We start from the raw sequence: 27,302 nt of genomic DNA, 5'->3' as shown, positions 1-27,302 counted from the left end.
AGGATAGTAGTTTCCCAAAGAGGAGCCCTTGATATTCAAGAAGCTGTGTGAAGGCTTATATGGCATTGAAGAAAATTTGCCTGTCTGGCTCCTCCTCCACAGTGGTTGTGAAGTGTGTGTGTATGCTAGGCCAAAAAAAACCCCCAACAACACCAAAGGCCTAGTTTATTGAAAAGTAGATCTTTAAGAGCATGCTAAGGGTTCCTTCCACAGTAACGTATGCTTGGGGTAGAATTGTGCTTAACAAGTGTGTGGAATAGGCAGAAGAGCTATGGATTGGAACTGGGGGTGGGAAGGCTCTCAGACCTTGCCAGCTATCTACCTTGCCATTTCCCCCAAGGAATTCAGTATGAGACACATTGCTTTCCTTTTTAGCCTCACAACAATTCTGTGAGGTAGGTTAGGCTGGAAGAAAGAGTGTGTGACTGCCCCAAGCTTTATAGCAGTGTGGGGATTTGAACATGAATCTCCCAGATCCTAGGCCAACATTCTAACGACCACACCACCGGAGAAACATATATGTTGCACTGAGTTCCATAATGGAAGTATGGGATAAAAATGGGACCATTCATGGTTTTATAGGAGGCTCAGAAATTCAAGCTACCCATTCACTTTTAGATAGAAAGATGTGTGCATCTTGTTTTTTCCATGTTTGGTTTTACACACAAATACAAGTCTATCATGTGTCCTCTCTTTTTTTCAGGACCGTCGCGGTGCTCACAATGAAGTGGAACCACTATGCGTCTTGGACTTCTACATTCATGAATCTCTCCAGAGGCACGGCTATGGCAAGGAGCTCTTCCACTATATGCTGCAGGTGTTGCTTTTTGGTCTTGTCCCAGGGCAGTTAAGTCCCAGGAGTCATCCTCCAATATGATCTCGCAACTGGATGAAAGTCAAAAATTCTTGTGGGGGTGGGTCAGTAGCAGATGGGTGGAAAGATTTTCTTCTGGGCTCCAAACAGGGTCAGTACGAAATGGGGCGTGAAGCAAGTCAGCTCCTCAGAGTGTTCTCCAAAGGAAATGATGCCCTGAGCATGAATTCATCCCATCTGACAGAGGCCTCTAATTAACGATAGAGTCCCAGAACTGTTCTGCTCATGGTGCTGTAGTTGTACAGGACCAATGGGGATCGCTCTACAGTGAGTTTATTCATTTGGCCTGACTGGTATGGATGGGGCTTGCAACAACTCTTGTACTCTGCTGCATTTCTCTTGGACGGGTTGCTGCACAGCCTGTAGAGATGCCTCTGCTGTGCCAAGGCCCCAAGCAGCCACACCTTCATTAGTACAAGAGAAAGGGCGTGGCTGATGGCTAGAAACAGACCAGTTTGCTACTTGTTCCTTTTCAAGTTGGGGAGTGTGTAGCCAATTGACAAGAGAGGCTATGGCTCAAGGATAAAGCTCCTGCTTTGTATCGAGAAGATCCTGGACTCAGTCCCTAATATTGCCACATGAAATAATCAAGTAGAAGGTAATGTGAAAAACCTCTGTCAAGGCCCCTGAGGGCCACTGCCAGTTTGAGCAGACAATACTGACCTTGATGGACCAATGGTCTGATTCAGTATTAGGCAACTTCACTTGTGTTCATGTGTGCGGCTTGTAGAAATTTGTCACTGTCCTTATACTGGATGCAGTAGTGACAGTCTCCTCCCATGAGTTGGGGGTCTCCTCTTGATGAACAGAAGGTGAGCCCTGCTGGAGCAGTCCATTGCTTCACCTAATCCAAAATCCTGTTTCATACTGAGGCCAACCAGTTGCTCTGGTGAACCAACAAATAAACAGTAGAGGCCAAGGCTTTTCTCTCTGTCTCTACCTTCCTTTCTTTTCTTTTTTTTCTTCTTTAGCGTGAGCGAGTGGAACCCCACCAGTTGGCTATAGACCGCCCCTCAGAGAAACTCCTGTGCTTCCTACGGAAACACTACAACCTCTGTGACACAATCCCCCAGGTGAGTCATTACCTCCATGGTGGGGTGGCCTCCTGTGCTTTGGCAGTTTGTCATTTGGGCTGCTTCTCATGTAAAGCAAACCAAGGGAAAAAATCTAGCAATGACTACCTCTGGACAGCTAATGAGATACCCTGTATATTGGAGAGTGGATTTTCTTATCTCTAGTGGTCTGGAGGGACTGGAAATAGCTCTTCTAGGGACCTTAATGGGGGATGTGTAGGCAATGTACGATAAAGTGGAAGCGCTGTCTCAAATAGATTTTCTGGAGAAGTGCAGTTGTAAATACTCTAAAATAAATTTAGGACTTTTCTTGTCTAAAGAAGTTCTCATACAGACAGTGCATGGGGCCAGGCCCTGCTAAATTTCAGCCTCAGAACTGTGACTTGTGTCTTCAGACTATTTGCTTGGCCATCAACTGTACCAAAAGTTCTGGGTGGTGTTATCACACTGGGCTGGGTCCAGACTAAATTTTCTGTGAACGGAAAGGGTGGGAGAATTTTTACCGATTCCCTCTTCCTGTGGCGGATCCTCGATTTGCCTCTCATGCTGTTCCTGAGGGTCCCCTGCCCTCGCCAAGAGTGGCATTTTACGGAGACCAGTGGACTGCAGTGTGTAGGTGGTGGTGGTGGTGGAGGCAGGAATATTCTGAGCAACTAACTGAAGTACCTTGTGTGAGCAGAAAATGTAGTCTGGATCCAACCCACTGAGTGGAATTGCACAGTCTTGGACCACGGGAGCAGGCCCTGGCCTTTTCTGGTATGCATGCACACAAAGAAACTTTTCAGGATTTGGGCAATCACAGTTGTGATCGCTGGAAATTCATGGTAGTAAGTCAAAGTATCTTGGAGGAGTATGCAGAAGGTTGTGAAGTTCTTTATAACTTGTGGCGGATTATCTCTAGCCTTTTTTCCTGGAGAAAAGCTTGTGCTCAAAATATGTTGGGGACCTCGAGACTGCTTAAAAAGAATATTAAAGGAAACTTTTATAAGATTCCGTTTCATTGTTACCTTACTCCTTTGTTGTTGAAAGATGTATATATCATTTATTAGATTATCCTTGTTGGTGATGTCCTTCACCAAACATTGACTTTTTGATTATGTTTTTGACTTGTTACAGCCATTGATACATTTGGACAACAGGTTCTGGAGATAACCAAAGAGCAAACAAGTTGAAATGTAGTTTATGTTCCAAAAGAGGTACTTTTGGGCTATTTGAAGGACATTTTTTTTTAAAAAATAGGCTTGAGCTAATGATCTGTTGACTTTAGCTAGAACAGGTATTGCTGGTTTTTGGAAATCTCCAATACTCCTATCCTGTAGCTTTGTTAACTAAGCTACAATTATAGATGACCAAAAGAAGAAATACGTCCAGAAGAAGCATTGTTTGGAAAGGTTTCTTTAAAATAGCACATTGGGACACACATTTTCTAGGTAACATTGAACCATAATCATATTTTCTCTCTAACTCCTTGAAACACTTACTGGAATTTGATCATTCATTGTTATGTCCTTGCTCACACTATTCATTCGCTGCGTGTCTCCATGTGAATACACACTTCAGAGAGGTCAGTATTATTTGTTGGAAAGCGAGGTTAAAAAACCCCAATGCTCACTGTGTGAACCAGATCATAGTTAGATGGGTAGCAAATCTAACAGAAGGAGGGATAACTAGCTGAAAAGGATAGTTGTGATGATAAAATGGAGGAGGGCAAATGATGTTGTAAGCCACTTTGGGACTCCATTGGCTAGACAAGCAGGGTATCAGTATCTAAAGACATAAATAGCACAGTGTCTTTAGTCGATTATCTCCGATTTAAAGAGGTGTATTATGATGGATTAATATGTAGCTGTTTGAAGCAAGATGCTGAGCTGGCTTGACTGATCCTGTTAGAGGAGCTGCCTTACAATCTACCTAGCTTGGCACTTTCAGTCAGTCTGGTGGCTTTAGGAGCCGAGGGTAGCATTCATGGTTCTCTGCCATTTTATCTTCACCAGAACCCTGGGAGGAAGATTAGGTTGGGAGGGGAAGGCAAGGGGGAGGGGGAGGGAGGGAGAGAGGGGAGGACTAATAGAAATTCGTGAGGGAATGCCAAACAAACAAACAAAGTCTTTACCCACTGGTGGAAGGCAACTATAGAGGCAGACATATCTTCCCAGGGAGGGAGTTCCAGAGTTTCAGTGACATGACCAAGAAGGCTCTTCCTTGGTCTACCATCCATCTAACCTCTGATGGTGGAGCCCCCAAAGCAGGGCCTCTGAAGATGACCAGAGGGAATGGGTTCATATGGGAAAAGACAGCCCTTGAGGTATGCTGGCCCAGTGGCCTCATGCCACATCAGGCTTTAAAGGTCAATACCAGCACATCGAATTGGGCCGAGAAGCAGAAGCTAGAGTAGATTGAATAAGACTACGGTGACCAAGGTCATCTCGGAACCAGGCTAGAAATCATATGAATATAGATCTCCGAGATTCTAGTCTGATGATAAAAACAACAACAACTGAGAAATCCAGTTCTGGGTTTCAGGAATCCCCCCCCTCCCCAGGATTCCTGAAATCCAGAAAAGATACTCTGATCCAGTTAGGACAGATCAGAATAAGGTGCCTCTAGCCACTCTCCATTGTTTCCTATGGGGGAAAACAGTTACAAGCAGGCTCTCTGGCAGAAACACACAGGGGTAAGGCTGCCAGTGGCCAAAGGCATACATGGCACAACAGAACCAAAGTGAATCATGGGGATCAACTTCAAACCAGAGAATTATGTCAAAAGAGAGAATTCCACCCAAACCAAACTGAATCAGGCAAGGGACACTGTTGCAACTTAGTCCAACTGAATCAGTGCCACACACAGAAGCCAGGCAGGTAAGGAGAGCTCCTGCACAGATTGGCCACTCACTCCCCCCCTCCCTGTCTCACTCCCCCACCCTCCTGCTTCTGCCTCATTCCCCCATCCCTCCCACTCCTTGGGAAAAAAAGTGGAAGAAGCCAGCCAGAGGCTGAAGCCACATTTGCTGGATTTACCTGGATTTATCCAGGTGTCTGGATCTACATTCTCAGATCAGATCCTGAATGTAGATCCAGGTGTCTGGATCTACATTCTCAGATCAGATCCTGAATTCTCTGATTTGATTTGGGAAAGCCAGATTTAACCAGATCAGCAAAAATTCAGCTTTTCCCCAGATCTAAACTGTACGCCCTTACATTTTACAAGAGCTTCTTTGATTGAAAATGCTGGGGATTGGACCTGGAATCTTGTGCATGCCCAGCCTGGATGCTGCCACTGAGCTCCAATTCCTTGTATTTCTTCTCATTTGAAGGGGCTTAAGCAAATCAGCAGATGCTCTGTGAAATAGACAAGATGTTATTACCTCTACTATTGAGGGGTATGGTGGATGTGTTTCCCGTACCGGTGAATCGCTTTGCTTGCACTTCATTGCAACCATGACTGGGTTTAAGAACCGTAAAATGTTTGTGTTTCACAGGAAGCTAGGAATAGCTTGGAGAGCTGTTTTATCTTTTTTCTCTTTCAGGTGAACAACTTTGTGATTTTCCAGGGCTTTTTCAGCCACAGGCATGGTGAGTCTGTGACATGTGACTTCGTCATGGCTTTATATTTGCAGAAAGTTGTGCAATTCTTTGTGGGATGCTTTCGGCATAGAGAAATCTTGTTTAAAGACATGGTAGAATGGGCTAGAAATGATATTTTCAACAGGCTGGTCTGTTTGTTAAAGATAATAACAACAACAACATTCGATTTATATACCTCCCTTCAGGACAACTTCATGCCCACTCAGAGTGGTTTACAAAATATGTCATTATTATCCCCACAACAGTAATCACACTGTGAGGTGGGTGGGGCTGAGAGAGCTCCCAAGGTCACCCAGCTGGCTTCAAGTGGAGGAGTGGGGAATCAAACCCAGCTCTCCAGATTAGAGTCCCACGCTCTTAACCACTGCACCAAACCTATTGAGGGAAGAAGGGGAGCCAGAATACACACATGTTATGGAAGCTGATCCATCTTCTAAGACTTCCAGTAACTTGTAGTAACCTTGCCCAGTTTTTGTTGTTGTGTTGAGGTCTAGACATTTGCTGAACTGAACCCTGAGCAGCTTTGATGTCACATTCCTGTTCTTGCATGGTATCCACCTAGCCCTAACATTTGCCATTTATAGAGAATGGAATTAAACCTGTTTATTTAGTTTCCCACTCTGGACTAAACAAAGAGATGACATTTATTTTTATTAAAACGTTTATCTCCCACCTGTATTAGTGGATCAGTGTGGTTTGCAAAACCAGTCAAGAATATCACAATTTAAAACATACAAAATAAAACCTCCAATAATCCTCCCCGCACAGAAAAAATGTCTGCAGTTTATATTGCATTAAAAACCCTGGCAAATAAAAATGGTCTTGTAGCATTTCCTGAACATGTCTAAAGAGGTCCCCCGCCGCCTCAAGGAGCCTGTTCCACAAAGTGGGAGCCACAGTAGTAGAAAGCACAGGCTGTGTGGTTGGTGCCACACTATAGTTGGCTCACAGGAACAGAGCCTTCTTTGATATATGGGACCTGGGCCATGAAAGGTTTTAAAGGTCAGAACCTGAACTTGAATCTGCTGCATTTGTAATGAGTCCGCAGACAATAAATGGCTTTTCTTGGAGTCCAAAAACAGGCTGGATTTCCAAGGGGGAGTTTGACTAAGTGGGCACAGTTGACGTGCCTGTTTGTTAGAAGGGTCATTGTTATCGTGGTCTTAGTGAATCAGCTGTGTTGGAGGAGTTAAGATAGCAGACTTCTAGGCTTCACAGAGATCTTTCTCAGGCAAAAAGGGAGTTCTTTGCTAATCTTACTGTGCCAGTGCTGCCATTCATTAAAAATTACGTAAACCTACATAGAATCCTATTGATGTTTTAGAAGTGTTGAGCACTCCAAACGGGAGTTCAAAACAATGATTTCTACATATCTCCAGTTTGGCATTTCTCTCTGTTTCTCTTCTGAAGTAATTCATAAATTACCACCCCTCAGGGTTTGTCCTGTTTGTTTTATCCATGCAGTTTAGAATGGCTGTTCCTCATGGCTTGACTGTTGTGTGTCCAGAAAATCTAATACCAAAATATCTCTGCAGGCATCCTTTTGTACTGGGATCTTTTAAGCATTCTCTCTCTCCCCATCTCCCTCTCTCTCTCCTTCTCTCTTTGTAGCTGCAGCAAGGAAGTTGCCTCCAAAACGACCGGAGGAAGAGATAAAGCCTTACTCCCTGTCAGATCGAGAGTGTAAGAGATTCCTAACTGATGCTTGTTTTAGATTGAGAAGTGGGCAATTCCCTCTTAAAGGCAGCTATGGCTAACCTGTCTCCACATGAGAGGACTGCTTGTAAAGGCAGGGAAAAGAAGTCATTTTCTTGCTGGAGAGATAGTGGTGCAGGATCTAGTTTGATCTACTTGTATTGGGAGGGATGGATTACTTCATGAGACAGAGTTGCTTCTAATTTCCATGGTACTCATTCCAGTTTGCTCCCACAGAGTGGCTGTCTGATTTAAATAACACACTGAGGATAATGAGAAATGACATCTTGCCTTTGTCAGAATGCTAAGAATTCTACTCCTTCATCTAGTAGACTGCCCAGGTTTGGAGGAATTGAGTTGATAGTTTTAGAAGGCAAAGCATACTCTCTCATGTAGCTGGGCAACAAGCTGTAGGGATCTAAAACATTCTACTTTTAAATGTTAACAATTAATTTACTATTTCTGTATTGCTGTGAACATTCAAACATTTCCAGCGCTTGGACAAGTAGCAAAAAGTAACCTGTGCATTCTGGGACAGTCTGTGTTTGCAGAGCAAGAGTATGTTTTCCAAGGCTGGCCCTGCTATTAGGTGCCTGTGCACAAGACTAATGTTAATGTGTTATGGATAATGGATAATGTTAATGTGTTAATTTTTCTTAACAAAAATCAGTATTAGAGATATACATGTGGCTAAATGAATTGCGAGGCCATTGATATTTACACAATAAAATCTTGATAGGTTAAATGATTGCTTTGTTAAATGAAATGTAAATCTCTAAGAAGCGACAGGATCCCCAGTTTGAGACTTCCAAGTATATTCCTCCTCTTGTCCTTGGACTATCAGTAAGTAAACTGAAAGGCAGAGGACAGTTGTAGGGACAAGTATATATTTTTAAGGGACCCAGGATCAGGCTGCGCTTGAATGAATACAACAGGCAACTTTCCCCTGCAACACGCTTTGTTGAGTCTAGGCACTGGAGGACTGATTCTCTTTGGTCTCTTCCTCCACCTTGTAGTCCTCAAGGAAGAAGTTGAACCACCCTGGCCGTTTAACCAGTCTCACTCGCTGACCCGCTCTAGCAGTGTGGGGAACTCTCCAGTGCGGGGCTGCCTCAAACCATACCTCAATGAGCAGGAGCTGATGAAGAACTTGCGCCTCTGCCCCCCGCATTCGACTGCTCACCTCCTGATGAATGGAGAGCCCGGTGACCCCGCTTCACAGAGGCGGAGAACCAGGTACGTATGGACACGGTGGAGACATCCTGGAGCCCTGCAGTGCATGGGAATGAATGCTTCCATTATGCATTGGTCCATCTTGGGAAGTTACCAGATGCCTGATCTTGAAGGATCATGAGTGTGGGAAGTTGGCAGGTTCCAAATATCTGTGGACTACAGTATCTTGTCTTGCATGTTGGAGGCTAGTGGCAGAATTTGTGTGTGCCTAAAAGTTACTGAAATTCTGCAGAAGAACCAAATTCTATAATCTGTATAAATGACAGTTGAGCATATTTGCCAAATATTTTCCATGTATTCTAGGTTTGCTAGGATTAGGGGAGGGACAGGAAGCAGTGCAGGAAAGCGATTCCCCATCCTCTCAAACCTCTAAAAATGTTGCTTATATTTTCTCTTGCTCCAGAGTGTTCAACAAGTGTTGCCTTGCCTATTCTTAAGCATATATCGCAGCCTTAAGGATTCACATCTCGCTTTTATAGTTTTCGTTAAATGGATCCTCAAGGGGGAAATGACTTCTGCTCTCAAAAGCTCCATTCTGTCCCACAGCACTGCCAACTGTGGCCTAGACACGGGGCATGCATATCTAGAAGGCGTTATCCGTGAGACTCGTGGGAATCCTGGGATGTTAGCCTCTGGTCTGGAGATTACAAGGCTGGCTGGCATCAGCGGAGAGCTCAGTTAATACATAAGGGCAGCTTTCACCACCCATGATCCTGAATGGCGTGCCACTCTCCTACCCAATAGTGTGCCATCCTAAATCCAGCAGTACATCCAGAAATTACTTGGTTGAAGCTGGTCTCTGACCCTAGAATTCTTGACAATGCATAGCAAACACATAGTTGAGCTGAGTCTGTCCATTGGACAAACAGGACATTTCAGCTCTGGTTCTGATCTTGCAGTGGGCTGTAAGCAGTCAGTTGATGCCCCTCTTTGCTCTTCTTTTTCACAGTTACAAGTAGCTGCTCTTTGGTTGGCCAGTCCATTAAGTCCCGGGAAGAAGGGCAGCCATTTCATGGTTGCGACATCAGCCTAGAAGCTGGTGTCGGTGTGTCCTGTGGCTGCCTTACAACCATGGTGTGCTTGGACATCTTGGGCATGATGTCAAAAATGGCCTGGCTTTGACGATAGGCGACCAGAGCAGCAGAACAGATGATTGGGGGGGAACATAGTCATGTCTGAGGAAGATGGGATAGAAAGGAGTAAATTCAGCTGTCAGAGAGGAAGGAAATGTGGCACTTACAAATCTAGAGGAGGGACATAGTTGTGCTCATTGACATCACCTTTATGCTTTATAAAAGAGGTGTGGGAAATACAGAAGGTGATTACAATGACTGCTGGGGAGGGGTGCTGATTATCTTGGCCCAGGGTTCACACAGGTGGAATGCTTGAGACAGCCAGGAGTCGCATCTTCATGTAGCTCCTTTTGGTTCCCAACATTTTTCCTGTGTGGAGCAGTGGAGGGTTCTGTTGATATTTGTATGCTGGAATTGGTGATTTGGGCTGTGGGGAGGAGCTGTTCATATGCAGAAGGTGAAAAGAATCAGATTGATGGCAGTTTCAGTCTGCTTGCTTTGCATGTGATTAGTTGAAGCACCTGGAAAGGCTGGGCCAATTGGTTTGAAATACATGCTGCATGGTATATTTGTGAAGAGCATGGCACTCGTTTTGCATGCGTAGGTAGTGTGCTCCTCAGATCGTGGCAGTTGCTTTTGCCTGCTTTAGACCAAAGTCCAAGCTATCAGCGTGCGTTGCTTGTTTTTTTTCCATGCATGGTACTGTTACGGCATTGGTACAAAGTTGTGTTCTGCGTTTGCTGCATATCTTGGTTTACACTTCCATTCTCATTTGTACTCTTCTTTTACACGGGGTTCTCTAACCTGTATCTTGGAAGCAAAATACCTCTATTTACTTGAAAGGAATACAACCCTGAATGTAAGATGACACCCTCCCCTCTAAAAATGTTATACACAACACTTTTTAAAAATTATTTGACATAACTGTAATTTCTATGTGAATTTAAGATGACCCCCTCTTTTTTGTGGCACATCTGGAAAAAAACTTAGTCTTGCGTTTGAGTAAATGTAGTTGAATGTGTACAGATATATTTAAATTGCATAGTTTCAAGTAAAGAATATAGCCATTTTGTTTACAGTACACAGCGTTGGGGTTCCCTGCCTGTTGGATGCATGCTGGATTATGCCCAAGTTGCAAATGAGGTTCCTTTTTGGCATGTGTGTTCTTCTCTTTTGCATATTTAATGTAGTTCAGGGTTAGTGCTAGCAACTCTCATTTGTTGTTTTCCTCTGTACTTTTTTGCATGCCCTTAGTTGAATGGAGCTGCCAGCACGCTGTAAGGGTTAGAGTGTCAGACTAGGATCTGAGAAACCCAGGTCTGAATTTCTACCTTGTCATGGAAGCTTGTGGGGTGACCTTGGGCCAGTCACACACTCTCAGGCTACCGCACAGGGTGGAAGTTAGCATAAAAAAGCATGGAAAAAAATGTTGAAAGCCTTGTTGGGACTCTATGTGAGGAGGGAAAGCAGGGTGTAATAAATACTTAAATAAAGTGCTTTGTGACCGTGGCAGTGATTTTGCCCGGCTCTGTTCATATCTAGGAAAGTGGCTTCCTACTGTTCTGCTCATACTGTTCCAGGATAATCCAGTGGGCAGGGTTTTCTCCAAAGAAGCTGCTTCTGGGGGAGAGGGGCAGCGACTAGAACCCTGTCCATGCCATCACTTCATGCTGAGCCCTTTGTCTGCTGGTTGTTGGGCCCAAGCTGAAGAAAATCCTCCTGTAAGGAGCCTCGGTCAGCAGGGAGAGGAGAACCCTGAAAGTGGAGCTGTCTCTGACTGAGGTGGCACTGCTTTCAGGCTTTCCTCTCAGCCTGCTAGTAGCACCTTTCTGTTGCTGGAGCAGAGTGCCCCGGGGGCCTCTGCATCATCCCAGACTCCCCTGGGGCACCTCTTTGTTTTAGCGTGGGCAAGGCTGAGCAGGTGGTCTAGATCACTCCGAAGCAGCGCATGACTTTTGATTCGTAAGCACGGGGCTGTGCTTCTTCCTGAGGACTTGCTCAAGATGTGGTTCAGTCCAAGCTCAATGCAGTGTGCTGCTACTAAGCTTGGGCAACTGCTCTGTAACTTGCCAGGCCTTCTAAAAAAAGACATATCAGAAGTATTTTTTTCTCGAAAGTGGTTCAGATATAGGAAATTCAAAGAAGCAATGGCTCCTATGAATGCTGCTCTGAAAGGAGTTGGGCTAATGAATCAGGAACCAGATATGTCTGAATAATATAGCAACATCTGCTCTTGTATTTGCTGTGGGTCTTTAGGCCTAACTGTTCTGCTTTGCTTTTCGACCCGCTCCCTTTCCTTGCCATGATATAGATCTTACTTTCTGTCAGAGTGGAATCTGATTCAGGGGTGATGAACTGCAATGCAATGTTTTAATTTCCCCCCACCAACATTCTGGATGCTACCAAGTTCTGAGTACCATTTTCCGTTGACACTATTGTTCTTGGGAGAGAGATAATTAAATTAAGAAGCTAAGTTTGCCCCAGCCATCTGGGATCTAATCTCTCTCTCTATTTCTCTTTTTCTCTCTTTTTATACCCCTCTTTTCCTTCTCTTCTACTCTTCCCCCACCCCTGGCCTTCCCTGAAGCTCCCTGAACCGTTCTGAAAACAGCCATTGATCGCCGGTCTCTGCTGTGTCTCCCCAACTGCCGGTCCTCTCCGCCTGTGTCTTGAGAGCTATCTAGCAGCAAGACTTGGTTTTACATGCAACTACTTCTTTTTTATATGCTTTATGGGTAGAACTGTAAGAATGTGGGCTTATTTATATAGTGTTGGTTGTATTTTACCCTTACATCTCGGTTTGATTTTACTTTTTTATGCCATAAGGAAAGGAATCATTTAGTTGCACTTAGAAGCGCAGATCCTATTGCCTCTTTTTTAAAATTTTAAATTATTATTGAGTTCCAAAGTAATCAGAGGTTTACCTGCAGGAAGATTATTGGCGGTCAAGAGAGACATGCTATCCTATGTTACTGATGATGTGGTCCAGTGCCTATTGCCATAGAGACTTAACTTGAGCTCCCTCAGCGGATCAGTCTCAGATTCAAAAAGCCAATCTGAATTTTCCTCAGATTATCATTTAGTTTTAGAAGATTTCCTTTTTTTTTAAAAAAAGAGCTACATTGATTAGAAATTGGTTAATACAACAAGTCTCTTCTATTGGTGCTTATTTGTTTTTAGGCATTGGATCGATCTCATGTGGTAGATTTAATCGTCCTATTAAAAGGAAACCTTTGATAAATAGGTTACTATTACATTTTTACCATTGGGAGGGGGGAATGTTGATTGTTTATCTTCAGTACCAAAATGTCTTTCTGGTTTTGAAGGGTTTCAGAAACAAGTTTGACCAGAGGCAACATGTTGGGCAGAAGAAATACTCCCTAAAGTAAAAATGCCTGTCATCCTACCAAAAATCTCACAAAAACTGTTTCCAGACTTGGATGGCCTAAGGTAACCAGGGGTAAGGTGTGAGTAAATAGCATCTCTTTGGCTTTGCCGATAAGTATAGAAAACAGGCCTACTGTAGACCATTCTGTTGCTCACTGGAGGTAGAATTAATGGTTCTCTTCAGTTTCTTGGTTTGAGGAGGGGGATGTGAAACAGATATTTGTATAGAGTGCAAAATAAGATGTCTGTTGATTTTGGTTGGTGGTCTAACGTGAGTCCATTCATATCATGCAGTTCCTATGTGGAGTCACTCCAGACTAAGCCTACTGAACGTAATGAACTTATACAAGAATAACAGTATGTAGGATTAAACTCTTTATCTGCTTATACTGGAGTCTGAAATAGGAGATGGAATAGGAATGATGGCTTATGGATTTTACATGGGTCACAAAAGGTGTGTGTGTGGGGGGGGGGATCACAAGTTTTTTCCCCCCAAGGGTGCAAAGGAAAACATGTTTTTGTAACCCGTATAAAATTAGATAATTTAAAAATTAGATAATTTAAAAATGTTATGAGCAGTGCTTTTTAGAGAAGTAAGAGAAGAGATCAGAATGTTATTGGAGTGAATAACAGGATTTGCGTCCAGTGGCACCTTAGCAACCAAAATGATTTTCCAGGTGTGAGAGCCAGAGCTCCCTTTTTCAGGACATCTGGGTGAATAAAAACCAATTCTTTTACTTTAAAAAGTAAGATTTAAAAAATAAGATTAAAAAAGCTATTAAGTTTAGCCTGATTTAAAATGACATCTGAATGTAATACAAACATATCAGAGTTAATAGTTAGTGAGCCCAATCTTACACATGTTCACTTAGAAGCAAATCTCATTACGTTTAGTGGAGTTTCTCCCCAAGCAAGTATGCATAGGACTGCACCCATATTCTATTACAGCTGAGTCCCGGACACTTTGTTAGGTTAGTTAATATCTGTTGTTGAACCACGGTTTGGCTGAACCTCAAGCTTGCGTGTTCCCTCCTCCCATTGGGCTCTCGGATTCAATGCGTAACTTTTTGTTTAGCACAAAGTGTAGCTTTCCATTAAATAAGGTTTGTTTGGCAAGTATAAACAACACTTGGCTGGTGCTGATGTTATGGCAGAAAGCAGAAAGCTAGCAATCAAAGGAAGCTGTTGAGAAAGTTACTTACTGGAGCATGCTTAGAAAAAATAGGGATGTGCGAGGTTGTGTAACATGAAATCATGATTAAGCATCATTTATGAAGCGGTTCACTGAATTAAAACAGGCTTTTCTATGTAAAAGAATGAACAGTGGGCAGAATTTTTTTCATAGTTTCTTCCTGAAGCCAAGATAAATATTGTAGTGCAAACAGCACAAGTAGTAGTAGTTGCAAGCTGTATTTAAATAAAGGATGAAGGATATAGCTGGTTAAGGGCTTTGAAAGTCAATCTTCTTTTTTCAAGAAAGAGCAATTCAAATGGAGGCAGGGAGAACAATGTTATAAGGCGCTTTGTAGAAGCTTTTAGTTCTGAAGTTTTGCTCAAAGAAGACCATTGCTCAAAATATGTGCATGTTGGACATTGTGTAGATGAGATAGCATCCTTCTGTTTATGTGGAGCATTTCTCACTTGGGGCATCAGCAAGTACAGTAATGCCAGTTCCACCCACTCATCTACATTTGAAAAGCAAAGCGGTCATGTCAAGTGGAGCCATGGCCAAGAGGCATCTGTGCAGAGAAGACTGAATCAGGTCCTCCAAAGTTTTTGTTTGTTTATGCTCCCAAGAAACTTAGTGGCCGTCTCTTTAGATATTCTGCCATTTAATCTTGATAGGTAGCTGTGTTGGTCTGTAGCAGTAAAATAAAACAGAAGTCCAGTGGAACCAGTGCGTAAGATGCCACCGACTTCCTGTTTGATTCATGTAGTCTGTTTCTCAAATGGGTCCCGTTTTCCTCTGCTTTATTGTGTGCCAATTGTATTGTCTTTAGTGTTTGGATGTAGTTCTGTGGTATGTTTTGTCCTGCCTCCTTATGCGGGGTCGGGAGGGTGAGAGCATCTGTGCTCCTGAGAATGTTGAATGTTTGGTTTATCATTTGAAAGGATATGGCTGTGGGGATAAATGAAACCTACAGCAGTTGCCTTCATGTTCCTGATGCAGGCAAAGTCTTGATAAGGCTTTAAAGATAAAACAGAAACTCTTGCGTTTTTATTCTTTTCAGCTTTGAGATTGAAAGTGGGCAGGTTTGAGGGATAAAAAAGAAGGGCCTAGAAGTTGGGATTCAGGAAGAAGTGCCAGGGTTTGGTCACTGGAGTGGGAATTGGTCTGTGGTGGTAAGGAAAAGAGAAAAGTTGGGAGTCTGGCAGACGAAACAGAATTTTATATGCAAGACTGTACGCTCAATAAAAACCGAATTTGTGCCAAGGTGGTCTGCATTTTGTGCCAAGAAAAGCTGTAACTTTTCAGCTAGCTGTGTTCATATGATAGATAGGAAAGAGCGAGGATATACAGAGCTGCTGTGGTATAATGGGTAGAGAGTCTGACTAGGACTGGGGAGACCAGGTTCAAATCCCCACTCTGCACTGAAGCTCGTGAGATAATTTTGGACCAGTCACTACCTCTCAGCCTAATCTACCTCACAGGGATTGTTGTGAGGATTATTTTTTAAAAGGTGGTGGGGAGGAGAGAACCCCCACGTGCCATTCTGAGAGGAAAGACAAGATAAAAATATAGTAGTTATAATGTATACTTGAAGTATTGAGGCTTTGCCACTGATTCCTGAGTTTTCACCAGGTGACACCCAAGTCTTCCTTTATTTATTGAATGAAATCTCATTCCCAGGATGCTAAGTACAGAGCCCAGTTTCAAATCCCATTCTTGTCTGGTGAAATTTCAGAATCACGGTGCCCATGCAGCCCTGTGCATAATGCATTAGTTGATGCAATTTATTTTGTGCTTGAAAACTATTACATAAACAGAGTTGGTAGAGAGAGGCATTGGAGGATGCTCCATGGCAGATGTGCCTGAAGAACTGCCTGTTTAGTGTTCCAGCTGTTGCCTGGTTGATCTGTGGTTCTGCCAGAACGGGTGGGGCTACATCCATTTTGCCTTGTGTCAAAGTGCGCTGATTGGACATTGTGTAACCATATATAAGGCTGGCCATTGTACCATGTCCTCATTGCCCGGCTGCCATAACAGAAACCATTATGCTGCCACTTTACTTACATGGTTTTCCTAATTAAGAATCAATTAGTTGGAGGAGGTCCCAGGGCACCTAATCCTGTTTTCCAGCTTCTTTCTTCTGGAAGCTCATAAGCAGGGTATGAAGGTGGTAGACCTTCCTCCTCTTGTTTGTTCCTTTTATACCTGGTTCTTGAGTGGCATACTAGTGGTTCCGCTTAACTATTGTGAGTCATAGCTGATAATAGATCCATCCTCCAAGAATTTGTTTTGCCTTTTTTAATGATATCTCAGACAGATGGCATTCATAGGGCTGGCTCATCCTGATTTTATTTCTGGTATTTGTAGTGCTCTTTTAGATCAGGCACCCCGTCTGACTCTCGGCTTTCACAGGCATGATATAAAATTCTAGACCTTCCATCAATAACAACTCAAAATGGAACCTTCCACATTCAGAAAGAGTATTCTAGAGTATACAAGCTGGGGATGGCTGTCTATTAGACCTAGCTTAGAAACTTTCAGTACACATCTGGCTGGTCACTATGGCAGTCCTCTGGTTTCATCTAGTGTGCCATGAAGCTGCCTTGTTCTAAGTCAGACTCTCGGTCTATCAAGGTCAATATTGTCTGCTCTGATTGGCAGCAGCTCTCTAGGGTTTCAGGCAGAGTTCTTTCGTGTCACTGATCCTATTTTAACTGGAGGTGCCAGGGATTGAACCTGGAACTTTCTGCATGCCAAGCAGATGCTCAACCACTGAGCCACAGCATTTTATATAGCACAGTCATTTTATGCTTCTCTTCATTCTCCTGCTGGGGGAAAAAGTAAAGCTGTGTGTGTCAGCCACTTAGACAGGGAGTACGGGACAAAGCAGGGGCAAAGTTAAAGCCTGTCTAGTACCTTAAGCACAGCAAAAGCTATTACTTGGGTTTGTGAGCATTACTGTAGGTAATGTCCCTTATTCTAGGGCATCATTACTCCTTACAATGGATTTTAAAGCTGGTCAAACATGGAGAACTCCTCAGATCGCCTTTAAATTTGGGGCAGGCTGCTTGATAGTATCCTTCCTTGAAGCTTGTCCTATCAGTTCCTTTGTCTACCCTTCTTTCTTATCAAAGCATCCAAGACTCTGAAACTGTCTTTGGCTGTTAGTATCTGGCATGGGAATATGAGCTTTTGTTTACAATTCAATAAAATTCCTTTTTTAAAATTTCAAAAAATGGTCTCATTGTCTTGTTTTTCTATATTGGAGGGCTTCCAGCATAACTGTAGAACTGCTTCTTGGCATGTAAAGCCTTCGCCTGTTAGACCATGCTTGGTGGGGCTTTGAAGAAGGTCAACAGTTTGACCCGGGTGAACCTATAAACTTGAGTCAAAGGCTGGGCTTTCTTCTGTAATCCCAGCTCTAAGATTGTGTTGGCTTAAAATTAAACCAATTCTACCTCTTCCCCCACCCTGCTCTCCTCTGTTCCCCCCAGGTTATTTTGTTCTTCTGACATATGGTGGAACTACAGGGAACCAAATAGGTTGGCTGCATGTTGGATGTAAAACATACCGGTGACTTTCTGCATTCATTCAGACACCTCTTTAAAAGATATGTGGAGTACCCAATGTCTTGGATTCTCCCATTAGTCTTCCTTGTGCAAAGTGATCCTGCTATCTCCATCCACTGTTTTAATTCCCAAAGAAGAGCATTCTTGATGTGTTTCCTTTTCCATAAGTTAGTGTTTTATAGTGGGAATAAAACCTGGAAGTCAGACATGGAAAAGTTTGGCATACTTCAATTACGATTTGGGCAAGCTGCTTATCTTTCCATGCAGCTTACCTTACAGGATTGTGAGAATAAAATGAGAAACTACACTTCCAACCGTCCCTCAAACATCTGGGAAATTGCCCTGGGAGTGGGGGAGACACTGACCAGCCCCTCTTCTTGAGAACAATCTTCCCCCAATGTTGTTAATTCTGAGTGGAGAAAACACCACTTCAGTCCCACCACAATTTCCTTCCATGCATTTTTCTGTACTTGGTTTATTCTTTTCTTGGTTTGCTCTTGTTTATTCTGTTCTACCCACTCTCTTTTGCTGCCTCAGCTCCATTTTTCCACTTGTCTTTTTCACTCCCATCTCTAGGAACAGGCCTCAAAAGGATGTCAGAATGGCTCAGAAGTGTTCTTATAGCCGCTTTGAGAATGCTGCCCCAATTTTGGAAGACCCCAAGAAGAGAGCAAGTGAGTGGGGTTTCTTCCCCCCTCCCTTCACTTTTTCCCAGTTTTATAACCTGCCTTATCTCAAGGATCTAGGCAAATACATTTTAGAACTACCAGCAAAGAAGTGAACTACAAAAGGTGCCAAAGAAGATAATTCTTGACTGAAGCGCTCCCAAAGGACTGAGCTGCCTTGGGAGAGAGCATCCATGATGGCTAAATTGAACCCCTGTCTTCAGAGGCATTCCTCTGAATAGAAGTTGTGAGAAGGAAACAGTAGTGGGATAATTTGACCTCTGTGCCCTGCTTATAGACCTTCTGCTTGTTGAAAATGGGATGCTGGGCTAGAGGGACCACTGGCCTGATATAACATGGCTGTTTTTGTAGTTTTATGGTTGGGTGCTCATTTCTTGAAGGGCTTTAAGAAAAATTAAAATCTTATGAAGACACAATTCAAAATATACAACTCAGTGACCTCCTTGGAAAGGAGTACAGAAAGTAATACATAAAATACTCTGTTTACTTGAAAGGACGGCTAAGAAAGAGATGGTTAGTCTTAAATTTTGAATGGAAGTTCCAGTAAAAAAATGTCTAACTTGTTTAGGGGGATCATTTTACATCTAGGGTTATTTTTCTTCTGGGTAAATAAAGAACAACACAACACAGGGGTTAATAGGTTATCCTATAACATAATTGTGTTAGCGGGTTTCCGACGACTCACATTGATTCCACTGAGCAGGTGCGGAAGTGCGCCCCTAGATGATAAGAGGAGAGTTGCTCCCCTCCTGCAGCGGCCGGATCCCCACTGATGGGCTGGAAGGGGCTGGCTGCTGTTTTGCGCAGAAGCCCGTCAGGGCACTTGGCTTCACCTCCCCCAGCCCTCACCACCTGCAGCGCCTGGGCAGCGGCCCACTCCGACCCCAATGGGGCCTGAATGGGCAGCTGCCGGGTGCAGGAGCTGGGCGCCTGGCGCGTTCGGCTGGAGGCTGCCCCCAAGCCTCCAGCCCAAGAGATGGGTGGGTGCACCTACAGCCCTTCGCGGCCACAATCGTGGAAGGGGCACCTGCCCACCTGCCAAGCCTCCAGCCCTGGAGCCTGGAGATGGATGGGCGTGCCTGCAGCCCTTCGTGGTCGCGATCGTGGCTGTGAATGGCTGTGAGGTGCACCTGCCAAGCCTCCAGCCCCGGAGTCTGGAGATGGGCGGACACACCTGCAGCCCTTCGTGGCCGCGATTATGGAAGGCACGCCTGCCCACCTGCCAAGCCTCCACCCCGGAGTCTGGAGAGGTGCGGGCACACCTGCAGCCCTTTGCAGTCACGATCGTGGAAGGGGTGCCTGCCTGCCTGCCAAGACTCCAGCCTTGGAACCTGGAGACCGACGAGCATGCCTGTAGCCCTTCGCAGCCGCGATTGTGGCTGCGAAGGGCTGGGAGGCGCACCTGCCAAGCCTCCAGCTCCAGATCTTGGAGACAGGAGAGCCCGTTGTATTTTTTTGCCACAACGGGCTTTGTTGCTAGTTAAAAATAAAAGTACTGTGAAATTAGTAACAATATAGGAACAACTTTAGAGTATCAATACACTAATAAATTGCAACTCTTGTACAATATTGAACACATCCACCAGTCCGCTTACTTATGCAATGATACTAGCATGGTATCGCAGACACAAAGAAAATTGAAAAAGTAGTAAAAACCAAAATATGCTATTCGTATTTACTATCTATCCCTAAAATGGTCTGTTAAAAACCTAGAGGTATCGAAACCATGCATAGTGTCTTAGAACCTCAGAGAGTATATCATTCCAAAGTGCCGCAAATATTGACGTCCTTTCAATAAATGGACCATCGTTGATGTGACCCAGTTTTGTGCATATAGAATATATCATTTTGGTCACTGTGTCAGTAACTTCCCAAAGTTGGAAAAAGACATTCTGAGATTGGGGAGGGGGGAGTGTCAGCAAATATTCTCTCCCAACAATACATAATTAGGTGTGTATGTTTTATGTATTGTCGAAGGCTTTCACGGCCGGAGAACGATGGTTGTTGTGGGTTTTCCGGGCTGTATTGCCGTGGTCTTGGCATTGTAGTTCCTGACGTTTCGCCAGCAGCTGTGGCTGGCATCTTCAGAGGTGTAGCACCAAAAGACAGAGATCTCTCAGTGTCACAGTGTGGAAAAGATGTTGGCAGGTCATTTATATCTACTCAGGAACTACAATGCCAAGACCACGGCAATACAGCCCGGAAAACCCACAACCATTGTGTATGTTTTATTGGCTTCCAACATCTACTGTTGCATCTCTCTGGCCAGTCTCTCCCCCACCCCTCCTTCTCCTTGTACTCTGCTTTTCACGATAAATTTTGTCTGGTCACTATTTTAACATTGACATTTTAGATTAGTTTTCCGTGTTTTTTTTTTAAATTTTGGAAACTGCCTTGGTAGTTCTTAAGTAAGAGTACAGTGAGGAGGTTATAAATGTAAATAAACAAACTAAATTCTTTAGAAAACTTCAACCCTGCCTTTCTATTTAATCGATAGCGCAGTTTTACAACCCCCCAAAATGACAATGCTATAAAATGGACAATAAAGAGTTACCAACAAACTTGTCAACAAAACAGCACAGCAATAAACAATAGCACCAGAGAAGATTCAGGAAAACCAGCTTTCTCTGGAAAACCCACCTCAGACTGTCCTCGGAAACAAAAGTTTCTCAATCAAGCACTGGAAGTTGCAAAGTGAGGGAATCTAAAGTAAACTTTGTGAGGGAGAATGTTCCATAATCTGGGCAGAATCACTGATAGCCCTCTTGCTCCCAGCATTGAAGGCCCATGAAACAGGTTCAATAGAAGCTTTCTTTCCAAAGCAGCCAGATTGATATAGTAAATTGATGATGGCCAGGGAGACCTAGGTTCATATCTCTACTCAGTATTGAAATTTTATTGAGTTCACTTAGACTGAGAGAAACTGGCCAATCAACTTGTTGAGAGGATGAAATGGAGGGGGTGGTGGTGGAGAACTACATAGGCTGTGGGTAGCCTTCTACATGCATGTGTGCACTCTCTCTCTTTAGAGCTGTTTCTCATGATACTGAGTTTGGCCCTCAATACTTGTTCATTCAGAGCAACCACAACATTGCAGAGTAGGTGAACAAGTCTCTCATAAGAACGCTAGAAGAACCCTGCTGGATCAGACCATCTAGTCTACTTCCTGTTTACACAATGGCCAAAACCGTTGCCATGGAGGGCCAACCAACAGGGCATAGAAGCAAGGCCTTCCCTTGATGCTGCCTTCCAGCACTAGTATTCAGAGGTTTCCTTTAGTTACTATGGCTAGTAGCATTTGATGGACCTCCCTGAATCTGTCTACTCCCCTGCTTTAAAGCCATCCAATTCTTGTGGCCATCCTTATCTCAACTAGCAGTGAATTCCACAACTTAATTATTTGCTAAGTAAATAAATAATTTCTTTTTGTCTGTCCTGAACCTATTGCCCATCAAGTTCATAGTGTGCCCTGAATTCTAATATTATGGGAAAGGGAGAAAAAGCATTGTATATCCACTTTCCCCACACCATACTTAACTGTAAGAGCCTCTATCACCTTTTTTATAAACTGAAAAGTCCTAGACTCTTTAGCCTTTTTTCACAGGAAAGGTGCACCAATCCAAATGATTTTCTGGTTGCCCTCCTCTGCACTTTTTCCAGCTTCTACAATATCCATTTTGACAGACTTCAACCAGAAGTGTATAAGGTATGCCAAATGGGGCTATTTCCCAGACTGGTGGGAAATTAATGTGGCTTCTTAGACACTAATTTTGGGGCTGGAGGCATTTCTTGAGCTGTCAATAATGTCTCCTAAGAACTAGCTTTTAATGTCCCTCTTGTTTAAAAATATGGTTCTCTAGGAGAGGAAGTACTACAATATCTCTGCAAATGAAATGCTAAAGGTGCCTGGTTTTTTCCTACTTCTTTAGGTGACTTAAAGAACATCCTCACCTCCCCAAGGAAGGTTCAGGAATCAGAAAGCCAGTAAGACATTCCTCCCTCTTCTACCTTCTCTTCTTGTTTTTCTGTAACTTTTCCCTATTTTCTTCCTACTTTTAAAAAAGTTTCCTATATAAGTAAACAAATTAAAACAAAATAGTGGTGGTCTGAATAACGGAAGGGCAGTGGCTTGCTGTTATTTCGCAGTGCTGTGTATGATGAAAGTCCAGGGTAAGTCCTCATATCTAGTTAAAGGATCTCGGAGAGGAGGTGCTGAGAAAGACTGAAATGCTGGAGAGCATTTATTCAGGGGTCTTCCATCTATTCTAGAGAACAGGAAAATGCAGGAAGTATTCAGATGTAAATGTTTCACAGTATTATAGGATCACATGTCAGTTTTTCAGGTTACACTGTTTTGCTTCATGGGTTGTAAAATATGAAGAAACTGTGTTTTGATCCATAAATCTCAAAGAGGATGTAACAACTGTTTACCTGAAGCAAGTCTTATCAGTACAAATAGACCAGTGTCTCCCAATTCTAAATTTAGGATTTCTGCATTCTTGTCAAACAATTGATTTGAGGGGTTGTAACACCAAATTGTGTTCGGTTTGCTGAATTCCAGTAGTTCCTTTTGTTGAGGAGGACACAGTTTAATGAATAGCCATCACATGATGGATGGCGCCTAATTATGGTAGGTTTGTCCTCTCTCATTTTGTAAGATGACAACTGCCTTGTTGGAACAAACTAAGGTTCATTGCCTAAGACTCATCAGCTTGCCAAATCCCACTGACCAGCAGTACACAATTGTGCCACACAAGGTAAAACAAATGGAGACCGTTCTCTCCATCTGTTCTGTATGCTGATGTTATTGGTGCCCACAGCAGTCATGGGAGGTAGTTTGTGGCTGCTTCCTTTCATACTGGCAGTTGGCAGCTACGGGAAAAGGTGGAATCAGGGCAAACCATGATTGTACGTTGGGGGAGAAAAACCTAATCACAGCAGAGGCATCAAAAAAGCTGTAAGTCTTCTCATGAATATGTCCAACTCTAAAAGACATCAGAGCTCTCACTCATGAGCTGTACTGTAAACTAGCGACTGTAGCGTAGTGGTTAGCAGTGTGGTCCTATTCAGAGTTAATGCTAGTCTGAGTTTAGATTGGAGTAACTGCACTATGATAGAATGAATGGTGAAGTAGGAGCCCCTCTAGTTCAAATCACACTTCGGCCATATGAAAACCATGCAAGGATTTCTGAGCTGATGAATGTGATAAACTTTGGAAAATAATTATTTCTTTAAAATATGCCCCTCTTTCTCCAGAGCATCTCTCTTCAACCTCTATAGACAGTATAATGCTTGTCACCACTGGTGCCCTAGACCCTCCTTAATCTGTATGGCTGATGCCGTCTTTTTCTCCAGCAGGTCAGGCACCATGAGTACCAGTCATTCGCATCACCTTGAACCAGCTACCCATGGACATTCGGGAGATACTGGCAATCCTTCTGAAGAATCCTTTTGCCCCAAGAAGGACCCCCAAACTGTTGCTGCTCCACCCCTTCCAGAAACAGCTAAAAGCTCAGATGCTTCAGCCGCCATAATGACCCAGCCATCCTTTAAAAGTGACCCTTGTGTGGCCTGCCTTTATCAGCAGCAGAACTGGTATAATCTGTCCAGAATCCCACAACAGAAGAAGCCCATGTGGACAGTGGCAGGGGGACCCTACGAAGCCAAACGGATCAGTTACATGTACCTGTATCGCGATACCAGACCCTGGTGATGGGGAGTCATGTGTAATTGTGGCTATAACACCGAGCCAACAATGGACAGTATCATCAGTCCGGTGATGAACAAGGAATTTCCTTAATATGATCTGTTGCTGTGGGAGCGACTGGAACTGAACCATTTAACCTGGAACCCCCCTGTTACTTGCTTCATCTCATGTGCCTCTTCTCTCTGCCTCCTTTGCCACTGCCTTGGATCAGACTACTTAGCAACATATTACTCAGTATATATCCTTCTTGTTTACATTCTGTGTTATATAGTAGCTCCTAATTTTTGTTTTGCCAATTTTCCTCTTTTGAACATTTAGAAATTCTGTTCGCTTCATCTTTAGAAGTCAGTGTTGAACGGCAAGTACACCTAAACTCTCTGCATCTAAATACATACTTGAATTCCATATACTAAAATTTCTTGGGTTTTTTTTTCAAATCTAAAGTTAACAGCATTCAAACCTTCCTTGATGATGAAATTTGCCAGTCGCATATTGCCAATAATTCTTCCCCATTTGTTGTTCAGCACAAAGCTTTTTGGAATTTTTGACAAAATGATACCCCCATAGGCTGAGGAATTTGAACTGTATAAAAATATGAAATTGCAAATGTTAATGTTTAATGTTAGCTTCACAGTCAGGACAATGCAACTAGAATGTGTTTTGGGGATTCTATGAGATGTTGAGCGAAGCTCTTAGAAACCCTGAAATACCAAGAGTGGTAGGAAGAAAAGATCAAAATGGATTTAGCAGTTCTGGTTCTGCTTAAAGCCATTGCAGGACTGAATTAATCCAAATGAATGGAGTCCACATAGGATTTAATTCCAGTTTGCCAGATTGTGATACAGATCATGAGTTACTAATATAAAAAATTAGAATAAAACTGTAGAGAAATATTTAAAAAAATCATAGTGCCAAAATACTGTCTAAATAATACTCTGGAAGGATGTAAAGATCATGTAAAGAACAGATTTCCAATGCTAAATTTAATTGATCGTGAACCAGATGAACTATAGGCTGAAACCAGAGACATTTTCAAGGAAGAATGTGCAAAGACTATTCCTGTAGCCAGAAGAAAGGAGAAGCCTAAATGGATAACTGGGGAAACTCTTAAAATTGCTAAAGAGTGAAGCAAAAGCAGAAGATGACAGAAATAGAGTTCTAAATGCAGCTTTTCAGTGACTTACATGCAAAAACAAAGAAATCTATTACAATAACCAGTGCAAAGAAATAGAAGAGAACAACCAAAAAGGAAGAACAAGAGAACTGTTCCACAAGATCTGGGAAATCAAAGGGAAGTTCAAGCCACAGCTTGGGATGCTGAAAGCTCAGCATGGAAATACAGTATCTGATCAGGACAAAATAAACAAAAAATGGAAATAATACACTGACGAACTATACAGAAGGGATGTAAGCGTCACAGATACCTTCAAAGAAGAATATTTTGACAAAGAACCGGAAATCTTAGAAAGTGAAGTAAAAGCTGCACTCAAAGCAGTTGGGAGAAACGAAGCACCTGGAGTAGATGGAATACCACCAGAGCTATTTCAAGTGACAGAAACTGAGACTATCAAAATCTCAACTTTAGTATTGGAATTATAGAATTGTGTATTTTATCTTTTATTATGTATTGTTGTTTTAATTTATTGTACCACTATATAATGTTGCAACCTGCCCTGAGGCCGCTTGTATGGAGGGTGGGCAAGAAATCTAATAAATTAATTAACAAAATAATGGCCCACAGACTGGAAATGCTCAATCAACCTCAATACAAGGCATATCATAAGGAAAGCTGAATTAGATCTAGAAGAAAGTGGAGTGAAAATTGGCAGAAGGAACATTAACAATTTGAGATATGCAAATAACACCATATTACTGGTGGTGAATGGTGAAGATTTGAAATGACTATTGATGAAGGTTAAAGGAGAAAGCGCCAAAGCAGGATTACAGGTGACTATCAAGAAGACAAAAATAATGACTACTGAGGAATTACAGTTTTAAAGTTGACAATGAAGAAATTGAAATAGTTCAAGATTTTCTATTCCTTGGCTCAGTCATCAACCAACAGGGAGACTGCAACCAAGAAATCAGAAGAAGATTGAGATTTGGAAGAGCAGCTGTGAGGGAACTAGAAAAGGCCCTTAAAGATAAAAATGTCTCTCTGCAAACCAATATCAAGATAATTCAAACTATGGTATTCCCCACTACTATGTATGAAAGAAAATTGACAGGAAGAAAATTGATTCATTTGTAATGTGGTGCTGGAGGAGAGTTTTGAGGATATTGTGAACAGCCAAAAAGTCAAATGGGTTCTAAATCAGGTCAAGCCTGAAACTGAAGCTATCATACATTTATCACATCAAAAGAAGACAAGACTCTCTGGAAAAGTCAGTAATGTTAGGAAAAGTGGAAGGCAGTAGGAAAAGAGGAAGACCCAAAATGAGATGGAGTGACTCAATAAAGGGAGCCACAACCTCCAGTTTGTAAGATCTGAGCAAGTCTGTTAATGATAGGACATTTTGGAAGTCTGTCATTCATAGGGTCACCATAGGTTGGAGTTGACTTGATGGCATATCACACACACAACTTAGTTTGAATGTAGATTTTTATCTAACCTATTTGATGTAATTAAGTTTATGCGGGGGGGGGGGAATCAGCTTTGCTGTTTCTATATCCTTTTCTCCATTAATCCCTTATCAACTGTATGCATTCTTATTGATCTAGTTCTCTGTGTTGAAAGTTGGTTCTTAGGCCAAAAAAATTTCCCATTTAATGAGAGCTTGTACTTAAGAGCTAGAGAAGTATTCTTAGCTCTCCTTGGTGACTATTATTATTTGAGAAAGGGAGTCCTCCTCCCACCCTAGTTATTACCTGTGAATAGGAGTCACATCTGCTTTGAGCATTGCAACCCATCCAGTAGCAACTAAACTATGCATTCAAGTCTCTTTTTATTAATTTACAGTAGAAAAGAGCAAGAGTCCAGTAGCACCTGTAAGATTAGCAAAATTTGTAGGGTATGAGCTTTTTTGAGTCCAGTTCTTCATATACAGCTAGAATGAGCTGTGACTCACAAAAGCTCATACCCTACCACAAATTTTGTTAGTCTTATACGTGCTACTGGATTCGTGCTTTTTCCTTCGGCTACAGACAGACTAACACACCCATCTTTATTTAATTAGTCTTTCCCACGGAGATTTGAGGCAATTACAAACATTAGAAAACAAACGAAATAAAAAGGTAATATATAGCAGTA

General features: G+C 42.8%; 1 protein-coding gene across 8 annotated transcripts in view; it reads left to right on the top strand.

Annotated features, from left to right (window-relative positions):
• Positions 1–24,467, top strand: part of ATAT1 (alpha tubulin acetyltransferase 1) — a 30,464-nt gene extending 5,997 nt beyond the window's left edge. The window contains exons 5-13 of one of the 8 annotated variants that reach the window (XR_008596852.1): positions 704–817; positions 1,846–1,947; positions 5,474–5,519; positions 7,143–7,214; positions 8,243–8,462; positions 18,236–18,333; positions 22,006–22,051; positions 22,275–22,329; positions 23,701–23,802. Coding sequence is in view for 4 of the 8 variants with exons in the window: in XM_054976842.1 (XP_054832817.1) it covers positions 704–817; positions 1,846–1,947; positions 5,474–5,519; positions 7,143–7,214; positions 8,243–8,462; positions 18,236–18,333; positions 22,275–22,329; positions 23,701–24,058 (1,065 nt within the window). In the remaining 4 variants the exon portion in view is untranslated. Of the gene's footprint in view, positions 1–703; positions 818–1,845; positions 1,948–5,473; positions 5,520–7,142; positions 7,215–8,242; positions 8,463–12,119; positions 13,438–18,235; positions 18,334–21,949; positions 22,330–23,700 lie in introns of those variants that run through there. The other 7 variants (XR_008596853.1, XR_008596851.1, XR_008596850.1 and 4 more) reach the window with 7 other exon arrangements.
• Positions 24,468–27,302: the final 2,835 nt, after the last annotated feature.

The sequence above is a fragment of the Eublepharis macularius genome, chromosome 4 (assembly GCF_028583425.1).
Source record: "Eublepharis macularius isolate TG4126 chromosome 4, MPM_Emac_v1.0, whole genome shotgun sequence".
Classification (NCBI taxonomy): domain Eukaryota; kingdom Metazoa; phylum Chordata; class Lepidosauria; order Squamata; family Eublepharidae; genus Eublepharis; species Eublepharis macularius.
Note: the sequence above shows the minus strand (reverse complement) of the source record. Positions and strands in the feature narration are given on the sequence as shown.